Source organism: Sceloporus occidentalis, unplaced genomic scaffold (genome assembly GCF_023333645.1).
Source record: "Sceloporus occidentalis isolate IW3139 unplaced genomic scaffold, rSceOcc1.0.p SCAF_10, whole genome shotgun sequence".
In the NCBI taxonomy this organism is placed as follows: Eukaryota; Metazoa; Chordata; class Lepidosauria; order Squamata; family Phrynosomatidae; genus Sceloporus; species Sceloporus occidentalis.
Genome location: NW_028316990.1, coordinates 9,916,605 through 9,938,404, shown reverse-complemented (window position 1 = coordinate 9,938,404; position 21,800 = coordinate 9,916,605). Strand labels below are relative to the sequence as shown.

The following is a 21,800-nucleotide window of genomic DNA, read 5'->3' as shown; positions in this document are numbered from 1 at the left end:
GGAGGACAGAGGAAGAAATTCGCACAGAGCTCCATTACTCTTAATAGAGGTGGCTCTTGCTTTATGTTGGGTTGTATTTCTGAACTCACAGGATAAATTGAGACTGACAGCAATGTGAAGAGTTATTCCATAAAGAATAATTTGGAGGCCAGAGGAATGCAACAGGGCAGAGCTGAGGGTGCCACAAAGTTAGCAATGTTACTCAGCCCACCAAGAGTTTTAAAGAGGTAAAAGCACAAAACATCACAGCGTACCTTTTCCGGGGCAGAGGAAACAATCCCTCCTTTCCAGATGATAAGACTCCAAACAGCAGAGGAAACCCAGCCAGACCAAAACTCCCAGATTCCAGTTTCTTCCTCCTCCTCCTCCTCAGGCCCTGCTTCGAAACACGCAAAAGAAACCCATTCCTCCAAATGATGGCAAGAGTCCAGTTTCTTCCTCTGCCCATTCCCCAGTTCTAAGCAGGCAAAAGAAACCTTTCCGTCTAGCAACGCCAGACCGCAGTCACTTTCTGCACCCCTGCACTGTGAGACCTTCATTCATTATTTAGGGGAAACATTGTGCACTTGAAGTGTTGTCAACTGGGGTAGCGCAATTGAGACACTGTCTGTATGGTGGAAAGACTGCTGGGTTGCCAGGACTCCAAAGCAGCCCCAGGGGTCCCAGAGGCCAGAACTGGACCCTAAGAATGGGGAGAAAAGCTCTCTCGACAGCCCTGTGTCACCTTCAGGTGTCAAGAGAAGAAGTCGTGGGAGAATGGAAGGACTCTCTATCTCCCAGCTCCATCTCTCCTCTTCCCATTCCATTCTGAGTGGAATAGAATACAATAAAATAGAAATTTTATTTTTACCCCACCTCTCCTGCAGGATTGAGGCGGCTTACAATACAGTGATAAACACAGAATAACGCAGAGGCAGGCAAGATGTGGTCCCTGGGTCTATTTTGGGGGCCCTCCATGGGGTCACCTTTTCTCTTGCAAAAGATAGACATAAACAAACTGATTCTCCATGAAGATAATTGATCTTTTAGCTAGATTTCAGCTCCCCTGAATCCATTTTTTAAAAACCCAGAACTGGACTTCTACTACAACTGTTCCCCCCCCCCCCATAGAATACTAGGGCTAAAAGAGACCCAGTCCTACCTGCTTCTGCCATATAGAAACACACAATAAAAAGCCCTCCCTCTGATAAGATGGTCACCCAGCCTGTTTGTAAAAATCTCCAAAGATGCAAAATCCATCTCCCTCCAAGGCAACAGCATATTACGCTGTCAAACAGCTCTGACTGTCAGAAAGATCTGCCAATTTTAGGGGAATTTCCCCCCCCACCACCACCACCACTTTTTGACAGTTGTGTGTAGAAGCCTCTAGATGCACCAAGATTGCCCACAGCTGCATAAGTGGATGGTTTGCATCTGGGTCACTCTGATGGTCACTTGACTTTGCCAAGAACTGCCATATCTATGCATCTGGCCTGTGGTGGAGACATGGCCTTGAGGTCACCCTTTCTTGCCACCACAGAGAATGGAGGGAGGTGGAAAGTTCATGAACAAGGAATGCTTAGTCCCCACTGGGCTTTTCTCATTTACAAACTTGTTGGCCTCACCTCACTAAGCCCCACAGGGGAAGCATTGACAAATCTACACAAACTTGCCCTCTGGAGTGAGCAAGAGGAGGGGAAAAACCAGAAAGGAATATGACTGACAAGGGGCTGGAAGGTACTGTACCACCCTTTGCTCTTGTTTACTGTGAATAACAAACATCCCCTGTGGGTACACTTGGATGAGTTTACAGCTAAGCAGAGCTTTCAGCCAGGAACTCCCACGATTCTCATGTCATATTCCCTGTTGCCATGAACATACATCAATTTCTAAATGCTCTGACCTGATCTTGACTCTCTTTCTGCCAGACCATGTCTGGGTTTTTACAAGCCAGGTATGCAAGTTTCCAGGCAAGAGTACTTTCCTCCAGGATGTCCATTTATTGCACTGGCTGATCCCAGAAGTTTTGCCAAGATAACTCTCATCTTCCCCTGACCCCTCTACGACGCCCAACACAATGTGGCCATTTGGCCAAGGAAGAAGCAACCGCAGGGACCGAATGGAAATGGTCCACCCAGACAAAGTCCTGGACTGAGGATGGCTCCTTTTGCCCAGAATTGCTCCAGTCCCTCCCTGGGTTTGGAGTGGGCTTCTAAGGCTGTGGAGGTCTCTGCCCATGCCTCACCCCCCCTTCCCTGAGTAGCGCTGGTTCATTTCTGAGACCATGCTGTGGATCCTAAGGAAGGACCTCAATCTTCTTCTCCAGGGCCTGAGGTGGGAACAGGAACCGCCTCATGATGCCATCCAGCTCTTCCAAGGCGAGCTGGGCATGGAGCACAGTGGCTTCATCCCCCTCGCAGCCCACCACAAACTTCAGCAGGCGGTACAGATCCAGCAGAACTTCCCGGAGAACCTGGAGGGAGGAGGAGAGATGGGTCAGGAGCCTGGCTCTGTAGGGGGGGGATTTGGGAATCTCTCGTCTACATCCTGAATGCCCAGACATCATTGGGAATTCTGTTTCAGCTCTGTCGGAGCAAACTGGGTCTTGGAAAAGTTCCTTTGTTGGATTCTGGGTGCTGTTATCCAAAAAGAGAAACTTTTCCAAGCTCTTCTATCCAGGTTGTTAGCAGCAGTTTCTCTGTTTTAAATTAATCTTTGTTATATGATTTTTTAAAAAAGCTCTCCATATTATTTACTGTTCTAACTGCATTTTTCTCCCAGGACTTGGGTAGCTGACTCTGTGTGTGTGTTTGTGTGTGTGTGTGGTATCAAAGGGCCATCTTCCCCAATCTCTCCTGTGCAGCCAGGTAATCCCACCCAGAGAGCCTCTCATTAAGAATGGACCACATTCACTGCCTCCCGCTGTGCCAGGGAAAAAAGAAAACTGCACTTGCTGGGTCAGAAGAAGCCTCCAAAGCAACAAAGGTTCTCTCTTTGCCTCTGGCCATAAATGAGGGTCAACAAAAGGTGATAAAAGAGAGCTTTTTATAGGCAGGGCTTACAGGAAATTTTTGTTTGGGGCAACTATTGGAACCTTTGGAGGCACCAAAATGGCCCTGGGGACCCACAAGTGGCCTGTGGGTGGCACTTTGACCACCTGTCCTATCAGAAAGTGGATAATTCAGCAAGTCAATATCTCCTTTATGGAGGACATAACAAGACATCATTATAGCACTGAGGTTCCACTCTAACTGCCATGGGTGCATGTTATGGAATCCTGGGATTTGTACTTGTTGAGGTACTAAAGCTATCTGGTCGAGAATTGCAATGTCCACCCCAACTACAAATTCCAGGGTTCCATAGGATGTTATTGTTATAGTGATTCCATTTTAACTGTGCAGTGAGGAAGGACCCTGGTCAGAGGTGTGGGATGGAGAAAACACTGTGACCCTTACAGCTTGATCACAGAAGGCTCCAAACAGGGTGGCTTTGCTGAAAGCCTGAGATAAAGATAACAGAGATTTGCCAGCAAATTCTGTGTAGGAAAAGTGAAATGGAAAGGACGGAGAAAACCTAACTCATAAAAAGTGATTACAGCTCTCACGCAAAAGGTCATAAAGCCAGGAGGCTGGGCAGGAGCGGCACAGAAACAGAGGGAGTGTTGGTGGCAAGATGGAAATTCAGGTCTGTGTCAAGCTGGTCATGCAAGAGAGCTCCTCTCCCTATTGCCCCCTGAGCTGAGCAAACGTTCAGCTTGGAAAGGAAGGGCTCGCTGGCAGGAGATACCACCCCAGATCCCAAATCATAGACTAAGGATGGGGTGGGCAAAATGCCACCCTTGGGCCACAGAAGCCCCAGACTCAGTTTGCGTCCCCCAGAATTTCTTTATTCAGTGCCTCAATGGTGGGAATTATAGGAAGAGTGGAGACACAGAAGAGGGCCTTCTTGGTCATTGCACTGACTGTGGAAAGCCCTCCCCTTGGAAGTCCAACTGGTGCCAGCAAAGACATGGGCTTTATATTAAAGCTTTTGGGATCCAATTTACTTTAAAACATACCTGTACAAGGCTTTTCCTTCTAGCAACCTTTTAAGCTTTTTTACCTTGTGGTCTTGTTTAATATACTTTTTTACTTGTGTTTGAACTATTTTATTGTTTTCATCTGGGATTCCTTTAAATTGCTCATGTTGTTTTAAATTGGTCATGTTGAAATCCCATGACACATAGCAAGATAATAATTGTACATAATAACTCCCGAAAGGCTCCCTCTATGAAATTGATAGCTGATTCAGACTCTCTCCTCTCATCTCCAAGTAGCATGCCTCCCCACAAGGAAGGCCTTGCCAGAGCAGGTACCCCAAAGAGGAAGGGTTTGGGAGACAGCCATGCTACCCTCCAGTATTCCTAGCCTGTCAGTGACAAGAGCTCTGGGAGGCGTCCTTCCATCCTGATATTTGCTCCTTTTCCTCCTTGTATGGGACGCTTTGACCTCCTGCCAAGAGATCTCCCTTGGCTGCCAGCCTGAGAGTGCTTGGCCTGTGGCTGACCGCCAGTGTCAAGGCAACTCTAGCTTTTGCAGCACTCCAGAGGCACTCAGGTGGGGAGCCTGTAGTAACCCTCACCTCTCAGCAGGCTTCATTCTATACAGCCTAAAGTGGACAGCTTCAGAGTGTTGGGAGGCCATCTCCCAACTTCCTGGACCCTCCGTCAGCAGAGCCACTCTGCCCTGCTTCGTTTCATTTTGAAGTGGATTTTTTTTGTTTTCCTTTTTGCTAAAACAAGGTATGAGGGGTTATATTTATTTTAGAAGATAATTGTGCCCCTCTCCCAAAGCTTTTGGTAGTCAGTGTAAGTGTCCCTTCTCCTTCCATTCCACCTCACAAATTGCACAATTGTAAGGCTTTTCGCATTTTTAATGACTGCAAATGGATTTCCCCCTGATTCTAACAGTGCCTCTGAAAAGGTCTGTTCCACCCTGCATTTCATGGGAAACAAGAAAGAGCAGCAGTAAGGATCACTGAGCAGCAAGACCAAAATTCTCACAGGAGCCCATCTTCTTAGCTTGCATGCTGCTTCCAGTGCCCTTTGCCTCCCTTTGGTGCTCACCTGAGGACAGCAAGTAGGTGACCGAAGGCCCCATTTTGTACTTCCTGCCTGTGGCAGCAGCAAGAGGAAAGAAAACAGATTCTCTTTTGCACTCAGTCAAGGGCAAAAAGGCAACTGTTCTGTTTTAGAACAGATCCTCACACATGTGTTAACCAATCCCTGGCTGTATCACGAGCAAGAACTGCTTGCTTGCTCAAGAAAATACTCCCAGCTTCTACAATGCCAACAAAACATGCATGTCAGAAAGGACAACCTGAAGCTGAAACCCCATAAGTTTTCCTCCTGAGACAAAAGGAGGCCTGAAATCTGCCTCTTCCTTAATTTTCCTTGTGCCTTCACCCATTCCAGAGCTCAGGAGAATTCCTTTTGGGGGGGGTATTACAAACCCCAGAATCCCTTGCTTGAGGGACTGTGGGAACTCCAGTCCAAAAGGTAGTGCTTCTGATCTCTGAGCATTTGCCCCCTGACTCCTCTGTTGCCCATAGAAAGTACCTGTTAAAGGTGGAATTACAGGGCATTGGCTCTACATGGAGAGGGCCAGCCTCAGCCCCAGGAAGGTGGTCCTGCACCACCTGGAACCAAGAAGGGAAGCGCCTCACCTCCAGGGCCCTCTCGCTGAGCCCGCGCAGTAGAAGCACCACCACGTGGACAGCTGCCCTCCGCACCTCAGCCTCGCGGTCAGTCTTCACAACTGCTGCCAAACATAAAGTCACCTATTCCATAGAGAAGAGGGGTGAGGGAGAGGTAAGGACTCCATTAGTGTAAGCAGAATACCTAGTCCTCTGGCATGCGGCGAGATTTAGGTTTATGGTCAGGGTGATAGTGGTGGCTTGGAAGGCTTTAAAACCCCCAAGCTGAACAACTGAGATGACCACAAGCATACACCCTGGAGGGCCACATTGCAAAAACTGAGACAACTGGTGGGTGCAAGGAAACTGGTTTGAGAACACAAGTTACAAAACAGTTTATGCATCTTATAAAACAAAACATTGCAACAGGGATGGCAGTAAGAAGAGGAGGGGGAACCTACGGAGATCCTCCATCAGACCCTTTTTGGAGCTCAAGGGCAGCATTTCTCCCTCCTCTCCAAGCATGCACAACTCCTCCTCTGCAGCCCCATTGCAGCATTGCTTGCTAAGTCAGCTGGCAGCCAGCCTCCTGCTGCAGAAGCTGAGAATCCTCCTCACACTCACACACTGATAAAACAAACATGTGTGCCTTGAAAAATCCACCCCAGGCTCTCCCTGGGCTGGAGACTGACAGGTGCTTGAGCCCAAAGGAGGGCTTGGGAACAGCAGCACCATGACCTGGATGAAGAGATCCTGATGGAGGAGAGGCAGCATTCACACCTCTTGCTCCTGCTGTTGCTGCAAAAGGGAAGGAGGGGGGTTGTGGCTCAGAGGAACTGTTTCCTGGCATTCATTCATGCATTTATTCCATGCATATTCCAGCCTGTTTTTCTCCCAACATGGGACCCAAAGAAGAGTTATGATTTAAGCTGTCAGAGGGGAAACTGGCCCCTTGTTCAGTTGCCAGTCATTGAGGGGCCCCATGCCCCATGTATGCACTGTGCTTCTAACTGTGTCACTCATGCAGGGCTTCAGCAGGAGTTTAAATGAATGGGAGAAGAGGGGTGTGGAAGAGAAGGGGGTGTCTGTTCCCCACAAGCAGGAGCAATACCTCATGGACCACAGAGCCCAGCTGAAAGCGAAGGATCTGGCACAGCTCCCCCAGATTGGACAGGCTGCTTGCTCGAAGGCTGCTGTCAGGGTCTCTTGCCCCTTGCAGAAAAGCGTGGATCAGGCCATCTCGATGCGGGAAGACCATGTCCCCTGCAACAAAGAAGGGAGAAGGAGATGGTCCTGGAATATTAAAGAGCTGCTCGCTATTTGTTGAGCCATGCTGTGTGTAAGGGAGAAGAAATCTGCAAGGGGACGGATGGACACGTGCAAAACATTACAGGAATATGTTCCCCTGGTTAAACAGGAGTTTATGGTGGGGCGTGGGCCTGGTGGAAAAGAGGCAGAGGTGCTGGTCCTCTCCTGGGAAGGGCGTCTGCGCCAATGAACTGCAGTAAAAAGAAGCCGATAGGAGAGCCAAGGTCAAAAAGAGGGGATCCCACGTTTTTGGCACACTGCCGCCTCTCATCTCTCCCTCGCTCCCCTCCCAGCAGCGGAAACCATTGAACAATGCCGTTCCCGCCTCTGGATGGCTAGAGGCAGAGTCACGTACGCAGGCAACAGGAGCATTGGCAGCTGTGGTGTTTTAGATGCCCCAAACTGAGCAGGCAGCCAGAGGCCGCAGCAATAACCTTGGAATCACCTTGCCTTGTGGGCAGTGGGTATTGACCGCTCAGGATCCCAGGGCTTCAACAAACGCAAGCAATTGACCTGGCTTCTCCAGTCCACTAGCGCTAAAAGGGCTTTCGCATGCAACTCTCCCTGGCCTGGTGTCTGGGAGCTGCAAATGCTGGCACATGCCTAGGACCCAGGGATCCCATCCCCAGAGAGAGGTGGGGTATAAATTCAAGAAGGTAAATAAATACATAAACAGGGAAACTTTCCTGTCTTACAGTCTCAGTCTTAAGATGAAGACAGGATTGGTCCTCACTCTGAAAGTGAGGAGGAAATGCTTCTAGGCTCTAAGTCATGCTGGCACAAGAAACTCCCTTCTCCATAGCATTGCAGCCAAAGGTTGGCTGGATGGCCATCTGTCGGGGATGCTTTGATTGAGATTTCCTGCATGGCAGGGGGTTGGACTGGATGGCCCTTGTGGTCTCTTCCAACTTTATGATTCTATGATTCTACTTCTGGGGATTCTTATGTGTTTAGTTCTCTTGGCTGTGCCCCTCTTGGTGCCTAGGAAAGCTTCTCATCTCTCCTCTTTTCTGCTTGTCATTCCAGATCTGTGCTATCCTGAGTCACCTGCTAGTCAGTGGCAGAAGAGGGGCTCCCTCATTTCCCTGGCTCTGGCCATGAGCATCAGGTGCTTAGCAAAGGAGGTTCCTCCCTGAAGCCACTTCACTGCAAGGGCTTCTGTTTGCAGAGGAAAGGAGGGGATCAAGCCCCACTGTTTCCCTCCTCCTCACCCTCCCAGTCCAGTCAGTTGAAGACGTATCCCAACTTGTCTTTGGCTTTCCACTGCCTGGGGCTGGAAGCAACTTCTTGACAAGGGCTGACATGAAATCAAATCTGAACTGTTGCAAACCAGCCGCCACCCCACCAGGAGGCCTTGGGGTGCATTTGGCCTCTGCCATGCTTGTTCCCTGCGGTGGGCCACCCTGACTGAGGCAGCCAGGTGGGGTAGTAGGGTTCGCCTACTACTACTACTACTACTACTTCCTTCCTCCTGCAGTGGGCATGTCCTGTGTCACAGGCAGATGATCTCTAGAGTCCTTGCCAACATCACTGCCAAATGCTAACAGATGCCTAGTGGTAGAGGAAGGTTTACTTCATGTTTCATTTATTTACTACAGGTGCTCGCCTGCCCCACAAGTGAGTTAGGATGATGTAGTGGTTTGAGTGTTCGGCTACAATTCTGGAGACCAGGGTTTGAATCCCTGCTCAGCCATGGGAACCCTACTGGATGACCTTGGCCATCTCAGAATAAGGCAAAGGCAAACCTCCTCTGAACAAATCTTTCCATGAAAAGCCTTTTAAAAGAGAGAGCCAAAATGGTGGAGTGGTCTGAGTATTGGACTAGGGGTCTGAATCCCTGCTTGGCCATGTAAACCCTTGGAGTGACCTCAGGCAAGTCATAATCTTCATACAGGGGTATTCTGAGGTGGGTCTTGTAGTCCAATAAAATGACTTTCCAAAGGTGTACTGGGGAGAGGGAACAGAGAAAAGTGAAGAAAGAGACAGGTGTGTGTGCTCACCTTAATCCATTAAGAAGGACACCTGGCAGTGGCCCTCTCAGAGCACGTGCCACACTCTGGCTTTTGACCTGCCATGAAGCTCCTCTGCTTCAACCCACCTCCTCCTCTGGCAGGATGGTAGAGGGGGGGCAGGACACAGATGCTCCCCCATACTTGAGGAAGACTTGGGGTAGCATGAACTCCCAACCACCGGGTAGGCGGAAATAAAGTAGCAAGTTGATGTGGTATTTTGGAAAGAGGTTTTCTGTCAGAGATAAGCAGACTTCCAGAAGTGCTTGCTGAAGTCACCATCTCCAAAGCAAGTCCCAAAGACTAGATAAGAAACTCCATGGTTTGAGAGAATGTGGGATATATACTCTCTTGAACAGCACTGTTACAAAGAAAACTGGGCAGCCAGTTTAGTTTAATGTTGTCTATAAATAGACTGGCTAGTCAGTGCCTGCCATGGAGGGGCTGTGTCAGCCGCAGCACACGGATTGTGGCTGCTGGGAGAGGCCCAGCGCAGGAAGAAAGAAGGTTGTCATGTTTCCTTATAACAGCCCCACGAATTTCATAGGGTTTTCTTAGGCAAGGAATACTCAGAGGTGGTTTTGCCACTTCCTTCCCCTGAAATACAGCTGCAGCATCTAGTATACCTTGGGGTCTGTCATCCAAGTACTAGCCAGAGTTGAGCCAGTTTAGTTTCTAAGATCAGATGAGATCTGGTGCTTTTAGAGAATTTAGGCCATGTATGTATATGCCTTCAAGTCTCCTGCTGACCCATGCCAACCCCATTCATTTCATAGGGTTTTCTTAGACAAGGAATCCTCATAGGTGGTTTTACCAGTTCCTTCTTTTGAAACAGAGCCTACTGCACCTTATGTTCATTGGTGGTCTCCCATCCAAGTATTAACCAGGGTTAACCATGCTTAAATTTCAAGATCAGACGGGATCTGTGGTGCCTTTGGGTTCTTTAGCTCTCCACCCCTCTCCAGGTAAGGCTAGCAAAAGAACCCTGCCTGAAAGAACCTGGAAAGCCATACCTGTCAGTCGGAGTTGGCATTACTGGGCTGGGTGGACTCCCAAGAATCTGACACTGTCTAAGGGCAGCTGTTCCCATATTCCTGCCTTTAGGGCGAGCTAGGAGAGAATCCCCCTGGAAACTCTGCTACCAGTCAGAGCAGGTAATACTGGGCTTGACAGGTTCCCAAGGGTTTGGCTCAGTATAAGGGCCACTTCCCAGTGTCCCTATATTTCCTTGGAAGCAAAACAAAAGGAAGGAGGTCTGTTTCTGCATCAGACAAGGGCTGCTTGTGCAGCAGAAGCTTCTACATCAAGCAAACAGGTGGGATGCACAAATGGAGAAACATCTGGACCAGATGGCAATTTAACAAGGAGTTAGGTTCCACACAGGCAAAGCTACATAAGGCTCAGCTAGCCCTCTGGGATTTCCCATGAGAGATGTGTTTGTGGATAAAAGGCATAACAGGGGGTCACAGTGGCACTACCAGGCTTGGCTCACTGCTGCCATGCCAATCCGCACCCTGGCACTCAGCACCATCCCCTCAGAAGAGTCCAGACTGTACTTACAAGAAACTTCCCTAAAGATTTCAGATTTTGTTACTGTTAAAGGAAAATGAGAAGCTAGCACGTTCAGCCTTCCTCATGCCCAGACAAGCCACAAAGCTTTAGTCTTACAGAAGCAAGGAAGCAACGGGCACTGCAGCCACATTTTATAATAATAATGCCTTGCAAAAGAAGGAAAAAGAGAGAGAGAGAGGCGGGGGTTATTTTGCAAGAACCTGGAGTCATATATACCCCTGGAAACAGTTCTTTGCCAGCTAAGTCTGCCTGGGAACAGACCCAGGAAGCAAGTGGGCAAATCCCTGTGAACTTCCAATTACGGGGAAACGAAGCAAAGAGCACATAAATGCCATGCAGAAAGATTCAAACAGAACACCAGGCCTAAGGGAAAGAGGTGACTCATTCCGCCTGCCTCTCACTCCTGCAACACACCTAATTGCCCTTTGCGAGGGTTGGGTCTGCTCTTCTGCCGGAGGATCTGACTCCAGAGCTTCCTAAGGAGAGGTTGATGTCTGGGATGGGTCCAAGACGGCAGCTTCTCACGCTTTCAAGAGTTTGGTGCTGGAGCAAAATGGGCTTGGAACAAAGGAGACACTGCTGCAGGAGAGACAGGGGCCTCCAAAGAACACAAGAAGAGCCCTGAAGGCATCTCGGGTCCAGCCTTTCAGTTCTCACAAGGGCTGGAACCAGATGACCAACACCAGCCCATATAGAGAGATGCAAAGGGACCTTGTAACACCTTTGAGACTAACTGTGAGAAAGAAGGGGTAGCATAGGTTTTCATAGATTTGGTCTACATGGAGTGAAGTGATGCCCAGGAAGGACCTTTATAATCAGACTGTGTGAACAGATATATAGAAATGCAAAACCTGTCACCACATCAACATATTCCCAATTTTTGCATTTCTATGGCTATTTATATAGTCTGATTATAAAGGTCCTTCCTGGGCATTTGTTCACGCCATGCATCTGAGGAAGCAAACCATGTCTAGGAAAGCTTATGCTACAACATCTTTCTCTCAGTCTCAAAGGTGCTACAAGATCCCTTTGCATATTAGTCTTGGAGGCTAACACCATGATGTTTCTGAATTCACCCAGAGGATACACTGCTTCAGTAGAAGACCTCAGTGGATGTTTAAATTATGAGATACTCCCTTTTCATTTTCTACACACAATATAGAACTGTATACACCTCTATCACATTTCCCCTTTCTCGTTTTTTTCCCTATGCAAAAAAGTCCTGAGTTTGGTAATTTTTCCACAGGGGAAGCTACTCCAGTCCCTGGATGACTGGCATTGCCCATTTCTACACTGCTTCCAGCTTTAAAGAATGTGACCCTTTCAGCTCCGGGGATGGGAGGTCACTGCGTTCAGGCATTATGAAAGAGGAAGAACAATTATCTCCTTGTCTAATTTCTTTGCAGAAAACGTCTACTCTGCTGTAATGTTTCCCTTGACTCACCTTTTCCTCTTGAGCGCAAGAACCCCAGATGTTCTAACCTTTCCTTACAAGGGAGTTGCTCTTGTACCGTCACCATTTGGGTTGCCCTTTTCTGCTCTGGCTCTGCCCATCTGGAGTGGTTGCCCACACTGGCCCAGAGTGACAAATCTGTGGGACAGCAGAAACTGGGAAACCAAGGATCTATTGGCAGCATATATGGGGCCGGGGGTTGAAGCAGCCAGTTATAATCACAGAGTTGGAAGGGACCCCAAGGGCCACCTAGTCGAACCCTCTGCCATGAGGGAAGACACAAGTAAAGCACTTCTGAAAGATGCCCAGTCTCTGTTTAAAAACCTCCAAAACCCTCTGAGGTGGTCTATTACATTGTCTAACAGTTCTTACCCTTCCTAATGTTCTTTCTAATATTTAAGTAGAAATATTTTTCTTTCAGTTTGAATCCACTAGTTTATTTCCTAGTCTCTAGATGAGCAGCAAACAAGCTCACTCCATCTTGTACATGACATCTCTCTGGTCTTTGACCTTAATAAAGTTTATCTATCTACATGACATCTCTTCAAATATTTAAATATGGCCATCATATCACCACTCAGTCTGCTCCCTGGACATTCAAGAACACTGGAGGTTCAGAGTAAGATCATCAGTGTTTCCCCAATAAGTGTCTATTGGGCTAACAAAGCGTCTACATTTAAGCATGCACATATACAAGAAATATGACCAAGTGATAGACCAGCTCTAGCGCAGACTGTTGAGAGGGAAGAGAAAACTCACCCAGCATTCGTGTGACACGCATCAGGGCCTCTCCCACTTTCATCCTGGTCTCTGCTGTGGCCACTTTTGCAGCGCCGGGCTGTGTGCTGCCATACTGGGATAGCAGGCAGGGTAGGACTTGGTCTGGGAATGCGTCTGACAGCAAGGCCACACCTGGAGGTCAAGAGGAAAAGCAGCACCAGGTGGTGAGTAATGTCTATGGCAGGCTGCTGTGGTTCAGACAAATGCCCAAGCCGCTGATGGGAGTGCCTGAAACTGGGGGCCTTGCAAGCTCTTTCCCATTTCTAAGACCGAAAGGAAAGTTGAAGATGAAAGGCTGCAACAACAGTTCATTCATAAAAACTTGAAGCCAGAGGGCACCAGGTACACAAAGAGATCAAGGAAGGACAGCGTAGGGTCTCCCAAGAAGGGTAGGCACTGGGTTTTCAGGGGACATTTTAGGACACGCAGAATCATAGAATGATAAGACACATAGAGCTGGAAGAGACCACAAGGGCCACCCAGTCCAACTCCATTTTGCCATGCAGAAATACACAGGTCCTTGTCCTGTTTATGACCTCTTTATGAACTTCACACAGCTGTCTCCCCAACCAGAATGGTCAGAGTGGAGCTAGAAAAGGGGGAAAGCCCAGTAAGTTGGAATGAATTGTCCCTGAAGCAGAAAGGAGAGCCCTGTGGAAGCTGGAGGGCTTAGTGTTTGCATGGCTAAACCAAGGGGGGTAGAGAGCATCTCTGACTGTTTCTGTCACATAGACCTCATACCTAAAGGTAGCCCAAATGGTTCTCTTGGGCAGCAACCATTGGCAAAGTTCTGGAGCTCCTTTGATCAGAGTCTGTGAGCCTTCCAGTGCTCCAAGGCTGTTGCTAAAACACAAGCCAGGGAGTCCCTCCTGAACCCCAGGTTCTCTTTTGCCACCCACCCCTTACTCCATATCTCCCAGAAAAATCCCACTGAGCCAAACCCCAGCCCCCTAAAGATATCTAAGAGTGGAGGACCCCACTCCACCTCCTTCACATCACAGTTTCCTGTGCCCCATAGGCCTTGTTCCTCCTGACCAAGAGAGCCTTCCTTCCCCACGGCTATCACTTACAGCCCAGGCTAATTACTGTCTAAATGGTTCCGGCCTTATGCTCAGCTGCTCTTGTGGTTCGCAGATAATGGGAAGACTAGGCTCTGCTCAGCCAGAAAGCTCCCTTCCACCACCCCAAAGCTGCAGAACAGCCCGGATCCTGCCAGAGCGTGTCCAAAAGTCTCCGCTAAATGGCTGCTCCGCTTGGGAAGAGTCTCATTCAACGGCCCAGGTTATGATCTCGAGGGCTGGATGCACCTGTCTTCGCAGAATTCTTTTGATCTGCAGCTCCAAGGCAGTTTTGCTGCCTCCAGGCATAGAAAGAGAAATCGGAGGGGGGTGGATGGGGGAAAGGGGAGAAGAGATGCTCCAGTGGTCAAAAGCAACAAGTTGTTGGGAAAGTAAGCATTACTAGTGTGTTCATTTCAACATGTCAGCTGCTGGCCTCAACTATCTTGGCACAGTTTTGCAGCTCTTAATATACCTGCTGATGGAGAGTTCCTTGGGCAACCCTGCCTTCCTCTCCCTAAGCACCTCTGCTACCTTGCTAGATTGATCCCCAAACTCTAATAACAAGAGGTGGGAAACTTGTGCTCTCCCTCCCCAATGTCACTGCACTACAAAACCCAGTATCCCCTGCTATGGAGTTTGCTGGCTAGATAGCTGTTGGGAACTCTAGTCCAACAACACCTAAAGGGCTGGCATACAGGCATCTTGCCATTTTGGATCCTGGGCCAGTCCAATCACCACTACCAAGACCATGCTTCGCCTCATTTTATTTTTCTTAACCCAAGTTATATCTCCAGCATATTATGTTCTGTTTGTCATTTTAATCTAAAAAGCCCCATAGGATTTTTTTAATATTACTCTTTCCAACACTTTTTTCAGTCTTATATTCCCACTAGTTCTTTGCAGATGGTAAATCGTATTTCTTCTGCATAGATTCCAAGAATAAAAAAGCTAGGATTATAGATGTGGCAATCCTGGAGAACAGCAGAATCAAAGACAAAGAGAAAGAAAAATGATGAAATATTGAGAGGTATAGAGAGAGATTCAGCACCTCTGAGGAAAGAAAATAATGGTGGTTCTAGTGCCAGGAGGTGCTCCAGGAGCAATCCCAAATGGCGTGATGAAACATCTGAATGAAATCACTATAGATAGGATCACAGCTGCACAATTGCAAAAAAGCAACACTGCTTGGAATGGGCCACATTATTTATATTTATTTACTGCACTTATATCCTACCTTTCTCCCAAAATGGCTGAAACCTGCCAATGTTTCAATTCTGCCAGAGGTTTTTTGAGCTGGGGAGAGGGTTGAATGTTACTTATTTCCAGCTTACAAAGTGATGAAATAAGAAATTGCAAGGATCAGGGAGAATTTTCGATGGGGAGAGGCAGGAGGGCACTGGGTGTCTCTCTCAATGACAAGCACTGAGTCAGCTGCAGAAGCAACCCTGAAGCTCTGAGCTTCATTCTGGTCTCTCACTTAGCCAGAAACAGCTGAAGTTTCCTCTTATGGAACTTGGAGGGGGAAGAGGATGAATTGGCAGCAATGAGAAGATCTGGAGGAAAGGGAAGAGATGAAAATGGGACGTTCTTTCCTTCACTTTCTCCTTTTTGAGATAGCACTGACATCCCTCCCAGATGACACAACACTCTCAGCTTCAGACTCAGTGCTCCTGTTGCATCCAAACTGTTGCAACCTTGCTCCCTGTGCCAGGAGCAGCATTTGGCACATCACTAGACAGAGCCTGGAGGAAGTGTCCCTCACCCACAGACGTACAGCTAAACCCATGCTTCCATGCTCATGCCAACTCGACCACAGAGCTGAAGAAGCAGACAGCAAAATACAGCCCTTTCCTGGTGTGCAGCCTGGCCTTGGTAGAGATTCAGCACATTTCTCTGCAACATTCTGCTGAAGGAGTCTGCTTCTTCACTGATTCAATCTCTGTCCTTCCCTGAAAAGGGCAAACACCCCAAGAGACAACTCTGAATCCAACAACTGGGGTTCCAGGCTCCAATTTAAATTCAAGAGTTTGACTTGCCTCCCAGCAACTGTGACAGTTGCTAACATGAACCTAGTTCTCAACATAGAGAGGTTGAAGACCTGTCATTATAAAGCTTGGTATACTGATATATACCAAACTACAGTGGGCCTGTCCAATGGGGTGAATTAACAGAGACCTACAGATGAGGGAGAATCTCAAAAGTAGCAGTCCCTTAACAAATGACTGCTCAGGGGGATGAGGACCTTTCAAAATAAGTGGCATTATCTGTAATTGTTGGGGATGGGTGGCTTAACGGTCATACTTTTGACCACTTTGAATTCTACTGACAACATAAACTCCTGGTCCAGCACTCCAGCTGCTACATCACACCAGCTCTTGCATACATTTACCTTTGTAGGCTGAAATGGCATGGCATTTTGAGGCTAAGCCTGAGTGGGGATTCAAACCCTGGCCTTCCAGAGTTCCGGCCCAACATTGTTGCCAGTTTAATATTTGCACAGCGTGATCTGCTTGGCTTACACCTGATCCCCGTGCCACTCTTCCAAAGGAAGCCAATGAGAGATCTGCTTGGCTTACACCTGATCCCCGTGCCACTCTTCCAAAGGAAGCCAATGAGAGATGTCTTTGTCTGAGGAATTAGCTGTGGTTCCTCCCTAATGGAGAAGCTGCCAGTGGGTAGGAAAGCAAATGAGAGAGTGAGAGAGTGCATGTGTGACTTGGCAACACAGTGCTCTATCATCTGTCATAAACCAAAAGTGCCGGACTTGAGGCCAGCTAGATTCTTGCTGCTCCAGGATTAGATGGACCCTTTACTCTGACCCAACCAGGTTAAATGCTGCCTTAATTTATTTACAGTTCACCTGCAAAGAGAAGGAGTTTGATTTGTTCTCAGTGACAAAAAATAAATTTAGCTGCTCACCTTGGATTGCAGAAAGATACACAAAGGAGTCTTCGTGTTCTAAGTTTTCCATGAAAACCTGGAAACAAAAAGATCAAGAAACACCTCACCTCTGGTCAGCTGGGATATTTGCCCCCAGAGATCCCACACATTGGCCCCAGTGCCTCCCCAACATTGCTAAATATGTTCCACATTTTTCATAGCTACTCAATGTATCCAAGGTTAATCTATTTTCACACTTCATTGGGAAGCAAAAAGACAGAGGCTAATCTCTGTTGACTTCAGCTCCATTCATCCTCCTAAGCCCCTAGGAAGGGTGAGATGGACAAGGAGCTCCACAGGGCTAGCAATGCCAGGATTTGCCAGGCCCAGTTTACCTAAAACAGCAAACATTTCCCACTAAACCAGGATTTCAAAGCAAGTTCTTTGCCAGAACTTGGAAGAGCTAGTTTGTGGGACTACAACTCAACTCCCTGAATCCCAGAAAGTGGGATTCTGGGACTTGTAATCAAAAAGCAAAGGGATTTTCCCAGGCTGTAGTTCTTCCACACAGGAATACCTTGAAGGGGCCAAGCCAACCAGTCAGGATAATGAAGGAAGCAGTGAAGGTGAGGCTTGCCAACTCCAACCTCACCCAAGACTTGTGGGTGGCTCCAGAAAGCCAGCCCAGCCCAGTGGAAGGGAAGAAAGACCCTGGACCACCTACCTTCAGCAGCATCTCTTGAGTCTTCAGGGCTTCTGGGTCCCTCTGCTCTATCAAGCGGGAAAGGCTGCGTAGAGCAGCTGCTTGGGCTGGGATGTCAGGGTCATAAGCTGACAAGAGGAGCTCTCGCAAGTCCTGGGTGGCTGAAGGACCAGAGTCCATTGTTTCAGGAACAGACTTTGCAGCCAGATGTCTCTTTGGGGTGGGGGAAAGTGGGACAAGAGCTGTGGTCTTTGGTGGCAGCCTGGGCTCAGAGGTTTCACTTCCAGACTTTTCTGAGGCGTCCCTGGCTGTGTTAGCTTTTGTCTTGGCTGCTGCTTCTGCACAGGTCTTGCCCAGAGTGGTCTGAGCAGCAGAAGTGATGGTCCCTGTGGAGAAGGCACCATGGGTGCAGATAGTCATGCGCAGGTCAGCCGCCAACTCCTGGATGACAGGCTCTGGGTGAATGCGGGAAACCTCCTCCAGCAAGGGCACCAGGCGTTTCAGAACAGCAAAGTCTGATGATTTCAGCTGAGGAGAACAACCAACAAGCACCATCACAAAAGCGAGAGGGTAACTGGGGCTTCTCCTGAGAATCTCCCCCTGGGCTTTAGGGATTTAGTGCCGGCAGAAGGAAGCTTCTGGTGTGGTTACTGTTATGGGTGTGTACAGGGGAGAAATAAAAAAGAATCCCAGTGGAGGAGATAAAAATCAGGCCCCAAGGTGACAGGTGCAAATGCAGATGGGAAAGGTGTGCTGGAGCTTTTCCTAAACAGCTTGGCAGGGAGGAAAGATGTGGGGCCTTTGGGGTGCATCTTAGGATGGGATGGATTGGAGATGACTGTATGTATGTTTGTGTGTGTGTATGTGCGCACGCACACGCACACACACACTCTATATCCATCTGTCCAGTATATCCACTGGTCCTGTCCCATCCAAGCATGCTCAGCCACCTCACCAATCCTTTTTAACTAGATTTTTAATTTGGCCTTGTTACTGTGCCTGTCTGCTAAGTGCCAGATGCCAAGTGAAAGGAGTGTGTTTCTTCAGAGCCCTTGAAATCAAATCTTCAGCACCATCAGTCCAAAGCTCTGATAAAATCTTTCTATACAAATTTGTAAATTTGGAGGGAATACGTATTTTAAGGAAAATGATATCCTAAAGGCACCACAACCCATCTGTTTTTGGAAGCTAAGCAGGGTCATCCAGGCTTGGATGGGAGATTGCCAACGAATACCAGTTGCTATAGGTTAGATTTCAGAGGAAGGAATTGGCAAAACCACCTCTAAGAAAACTCTAGGAAATTCACGCGAATCATTATAAGTTGACAGGTGACTTGAAGGGAGTCTGCAGCAAAGCAACCCTAGGGCATGCGCCCCACTGTTTCCGACCCCAGTTCACCTGCACAGCCCCTCCCAGCATGGCAGCCACCAGTCCCATGGCCATGCTCAGTGTCTGAGCTTCAACGGTGCCCCCTGAGCTGCAGGCGAGACTTGCACAGGCCCGTTGCAGAGTGGTTGCCACAAATTCCACAACCTGCAGATGGACAAAGAGAGAGAGACACACACAAAGAAAGGTATCATGTCATTCTACTGAATGACTGCCAAGTTCTTGAAGGCAAATAGTACATTTATCCGAACAAACTCACGTCTACAGAGTATAAGCAGGGGCTTGCTCATACAATCAAAATTGGGGATGGCTCTCCTGAGGTTGCTACCCAAACTGTTCCAGCTGTAGGCCACACTGCCCTTGGCTGACAAATCTGAACTGTCTTGTGGGTCACTGGGCTTCGCTGAGAGATTACTGAATCTACCCAGCAGAGGGCAAGTCAGCAGCTCCAGACAAGGACTGGCAAGCCTCCTTCATCCAATGCCAACCCTGGGTTCAGCTATGGTGACCTAGCTAGAGTAGGGAGCTTAATATCCCAGGATAATGGGCAACAGGCCATGATTCACAGCAAATAGAGGAAAGGGACCACATGCAGCGACACCCTGGAACGCCAGATAATGGGTCTGAGTTACATCAAAAGAACTTCCCTCCCTACCCAAAACGTGTCTGACCATTCCAGTACCAAGAAAAGTGCAGTCCAAAAGGATGTAAGTTAAGGACAGCTGGGTCACACCAAAGTGGGCCCAGCCAGACTCATCTCTTGTTCCCAACAGTGTTTTGCTGGGTGCCTCGGGATTCTGGTTGTTACAGTCCAAAATGGTAACTCTTTCCAGGTCCGCAAGAAACAGATTAGAAGGGCTCTTGTGTGTTCACCTGGCTTTCCCCTGTCTCTTTGTCTTTTGGCCCATGATCTTGAAAGAACCCATGAAAGAAGCCATTTAAACTGGGCTTCAATGAAACTGCAAACTTAGAGGTGTCGATGTGAAACCAGGGTATATCTGAGGGGATCCTTCACGGGGTGGTGAAGGGGTGACAGGGAGCACTTAGTAACTAAATCCACGAGGAGCCTCCCCCTGGGGAAAGAAACAGCCCCCTTCAGGTTTGTAACCTGGACAATGATTACTTTTCTTGACAAGCTTCATCCTTCAGAGAGCTCCCTAATTATCTGAGTCAGAGACAAAGAGGCCTCGGTTGGTCGGTGAGATTAAGGGGTTTTGTGCACTCAGCAAGTCTGCTTCTGCAGCAGGAGACAATCAGATATTTTTGTGCTTTGCTGCTCTCCGAAGAAAGCTTTGCACCAAAACAGTCTCTCTCCCGCCCCTCTATTTTCTTTTCTTTTCTTCTCTGTCTCTCTCTCTCTCTCTCTCATTCTCTCTCTCTCTCTCTCACTTGTCAGGTTTGGGGGGCCCTCTAACTGGCAACTACTCTCTCTCTCTCCAGCTTCCAGCCTTCTCACCCGCTTCTCTGTGTCCACTCAGCAAAACTGGCACAGCATTTATTGGCAGGGGAGGAAAGGACGGGGAGGCTCCCATTGTGGCCACCCAGGGAGTAATTTTTCTTTTAATGGTTTTTATTATAGGAAAATATATCACTTAAAGGTGATACTGACCAAACTTTCAAACAACAGGACATGGAAGGAACATTTTACAACGTAACTATAGTAGTTGCCTAAAACTCTCTATAACCATTAAGTCTATGACAGAAGATTGTTCCAAAGATCATTGTGAGACTGTGGAGCCACTAAGATATCTTGGTTATGGTTATGGCCATAGAAACCCACTAAATAACCCTGGGCAAGTCACACACTCTCAGCCTCAAAGGAAGACAAAGTTGCCAAGATAACCATAGACCCGGAGCAATGGATGCAAGCTGCAGGAAAAGAGATCCCACCTGAACATTAGGAAGAACTTCCTGAGAGTAAGGGCTGTTCGACAGTGGAACAAACTCTTTACTCGGAGTGTAGTGGAATCTCTCTCCTTGGAGGTCTTTAAACAAAGGCTGGATGGCCATCTGTCAGGGATGCTTTGATTTGGATTTCCTGCATGGCAGGGGGTTGGACTGGATGGCCCTTGTGGTCTCTTCCAACTCTATGATTCTATGATTCTTAAAACTGGAAGAGCAACCAGCCCAGCCTGGGGCAGAGCCCTTCTTGTCTTGACTCACCTGTGCAGTGTCCGTGAATAGTGTGTCCGAGATGCTCTCACACAACATGGCCACCAACTGCAGCACTCGCAGCTGCCTCTCCTGCTGCTTGAGGCGGGGACCACAGCACTGCTCTAGGTCCAGGGGGCTCTGGTGGGAGCCGGCGGAGACAGACGTAATTTCAGAAGCCTCTTGCCCAGCCACATGGGTCAGCTCCTGTCACAGGCAGAGGAAAGGAAAGAGGAAGAAAGAGACCACCAAAAAATGCCAAATGTGGGGGGGGGGGGGAACCCTAAGTGGCTGCAAATCTGCTTCTGATTTTAACAGTATTTTAAAATATTAAATGCGACAGGAGGAGTGATGTATTTAAAGGATGAGCCACAGCTTGGAGGCTTCCAGGAACAGTAATTCACATCCCACACTTTAAAGGAAGGAGAAGGTCAAAGGAGCAGCACTGGGGGACCACTGGATTAGCTGGGGGGGGGGGTCCCTCCATCTGCAGAAGAAGGCACCACAATGTCCAAAGCCTCTGCTCCATCCCATAGACCAGGCCTGGGGGCCCACAACCTTCCAGTTGTTGGACTCTGAATCCCATCAGTCCCAGCCGGCCTAACCAATGGAAGAGAATGATGGGAGGATGGAGTTCAATAACATCTTCAAGGCCAGAGGGTCCCTTGTTTGGCTCGGTCTCAGGCACATCTCAGCAGAAAGGAGTGGAGGCAGAACTGGGGAAGAGCACTAGCAGGGGAAGGAAAACTGCTGGGAATTCTGGCACTTAAGGCTTGGAGAAGAATTCAAGACTCTGAACTGGATTTTACTAGCAGACGCTCAAGGAAAATTATGTTAATTTTCTG

General features: G+C 48.3%; 2 protein-coding genes across 5 annotated transcripts in view; both read right to left on the bottom strand.

The window, feature by feature from the left end:
* LOC149305850 (hyaluronan synthase 3) overlaps positions 1-746 on the bottom strand; it is a 30,502-nt gene extending 29,756 nt beyond the window's left edge. For 2 of the 3 annotated variants that reach the window (XM_089539873.1, XM_089539878.1), the window contains exon 1: positions 255-720. The gene's annotated coding sequence lies outside the window, so the exon portion shown is untranslated. Of the gene's footprint in view, positions 1-254 lie in introns of all 3 variants that reach the window. The other variant, XM_089539874.1, reaches the window with a different exon arrangement.
* Positions 747-822: 76 nt separating this feature from the next.
* LOC149305849 (transport and Golgi organization protein 6 homolog) overlaps positions 823-21,800 on the bottom strand; it is a 32,395-nt gene continuing 11,417 nt past the window's right edge. For both annotated transcript variants that reach the window (XM_089539871.1, XM_089539872.1), the window contains exons 11-18: positions 20,968-21,162; positions 18,817-18,951; positions 17,440-17,946; positions 16,755-16,812; positions 12,754-12,906; positions 6,764-6,915; positions 5,683-5,796; positions 823-2,452 (exon numbers count right to left, since the gene is read on the bottom strand). In XM_089539871.1, coding sequence (XP_089395997.1) covers positions 2,276-2,452; positions 5,683-5,796; positions 6,764-6,915; positions 12,754-12,906; positions 16,755-16,812; positions 17,440-17,946; positions 18,817-18,951; positions 20,968-21,162 — 1,491 coding nt within the window. In that variant the 3' untranslated portion in view covers positions 823-2,275. The remainder of the gene's footprint in view (positions 2,453-5,682; positions 5,797-6,763; positions 6,916-12,753; positions 12,907-16,754; positions 16,813-17,439; positions 17,947-18,816; positions 18,952-20,967; positions 21,163-21,800) is intronic.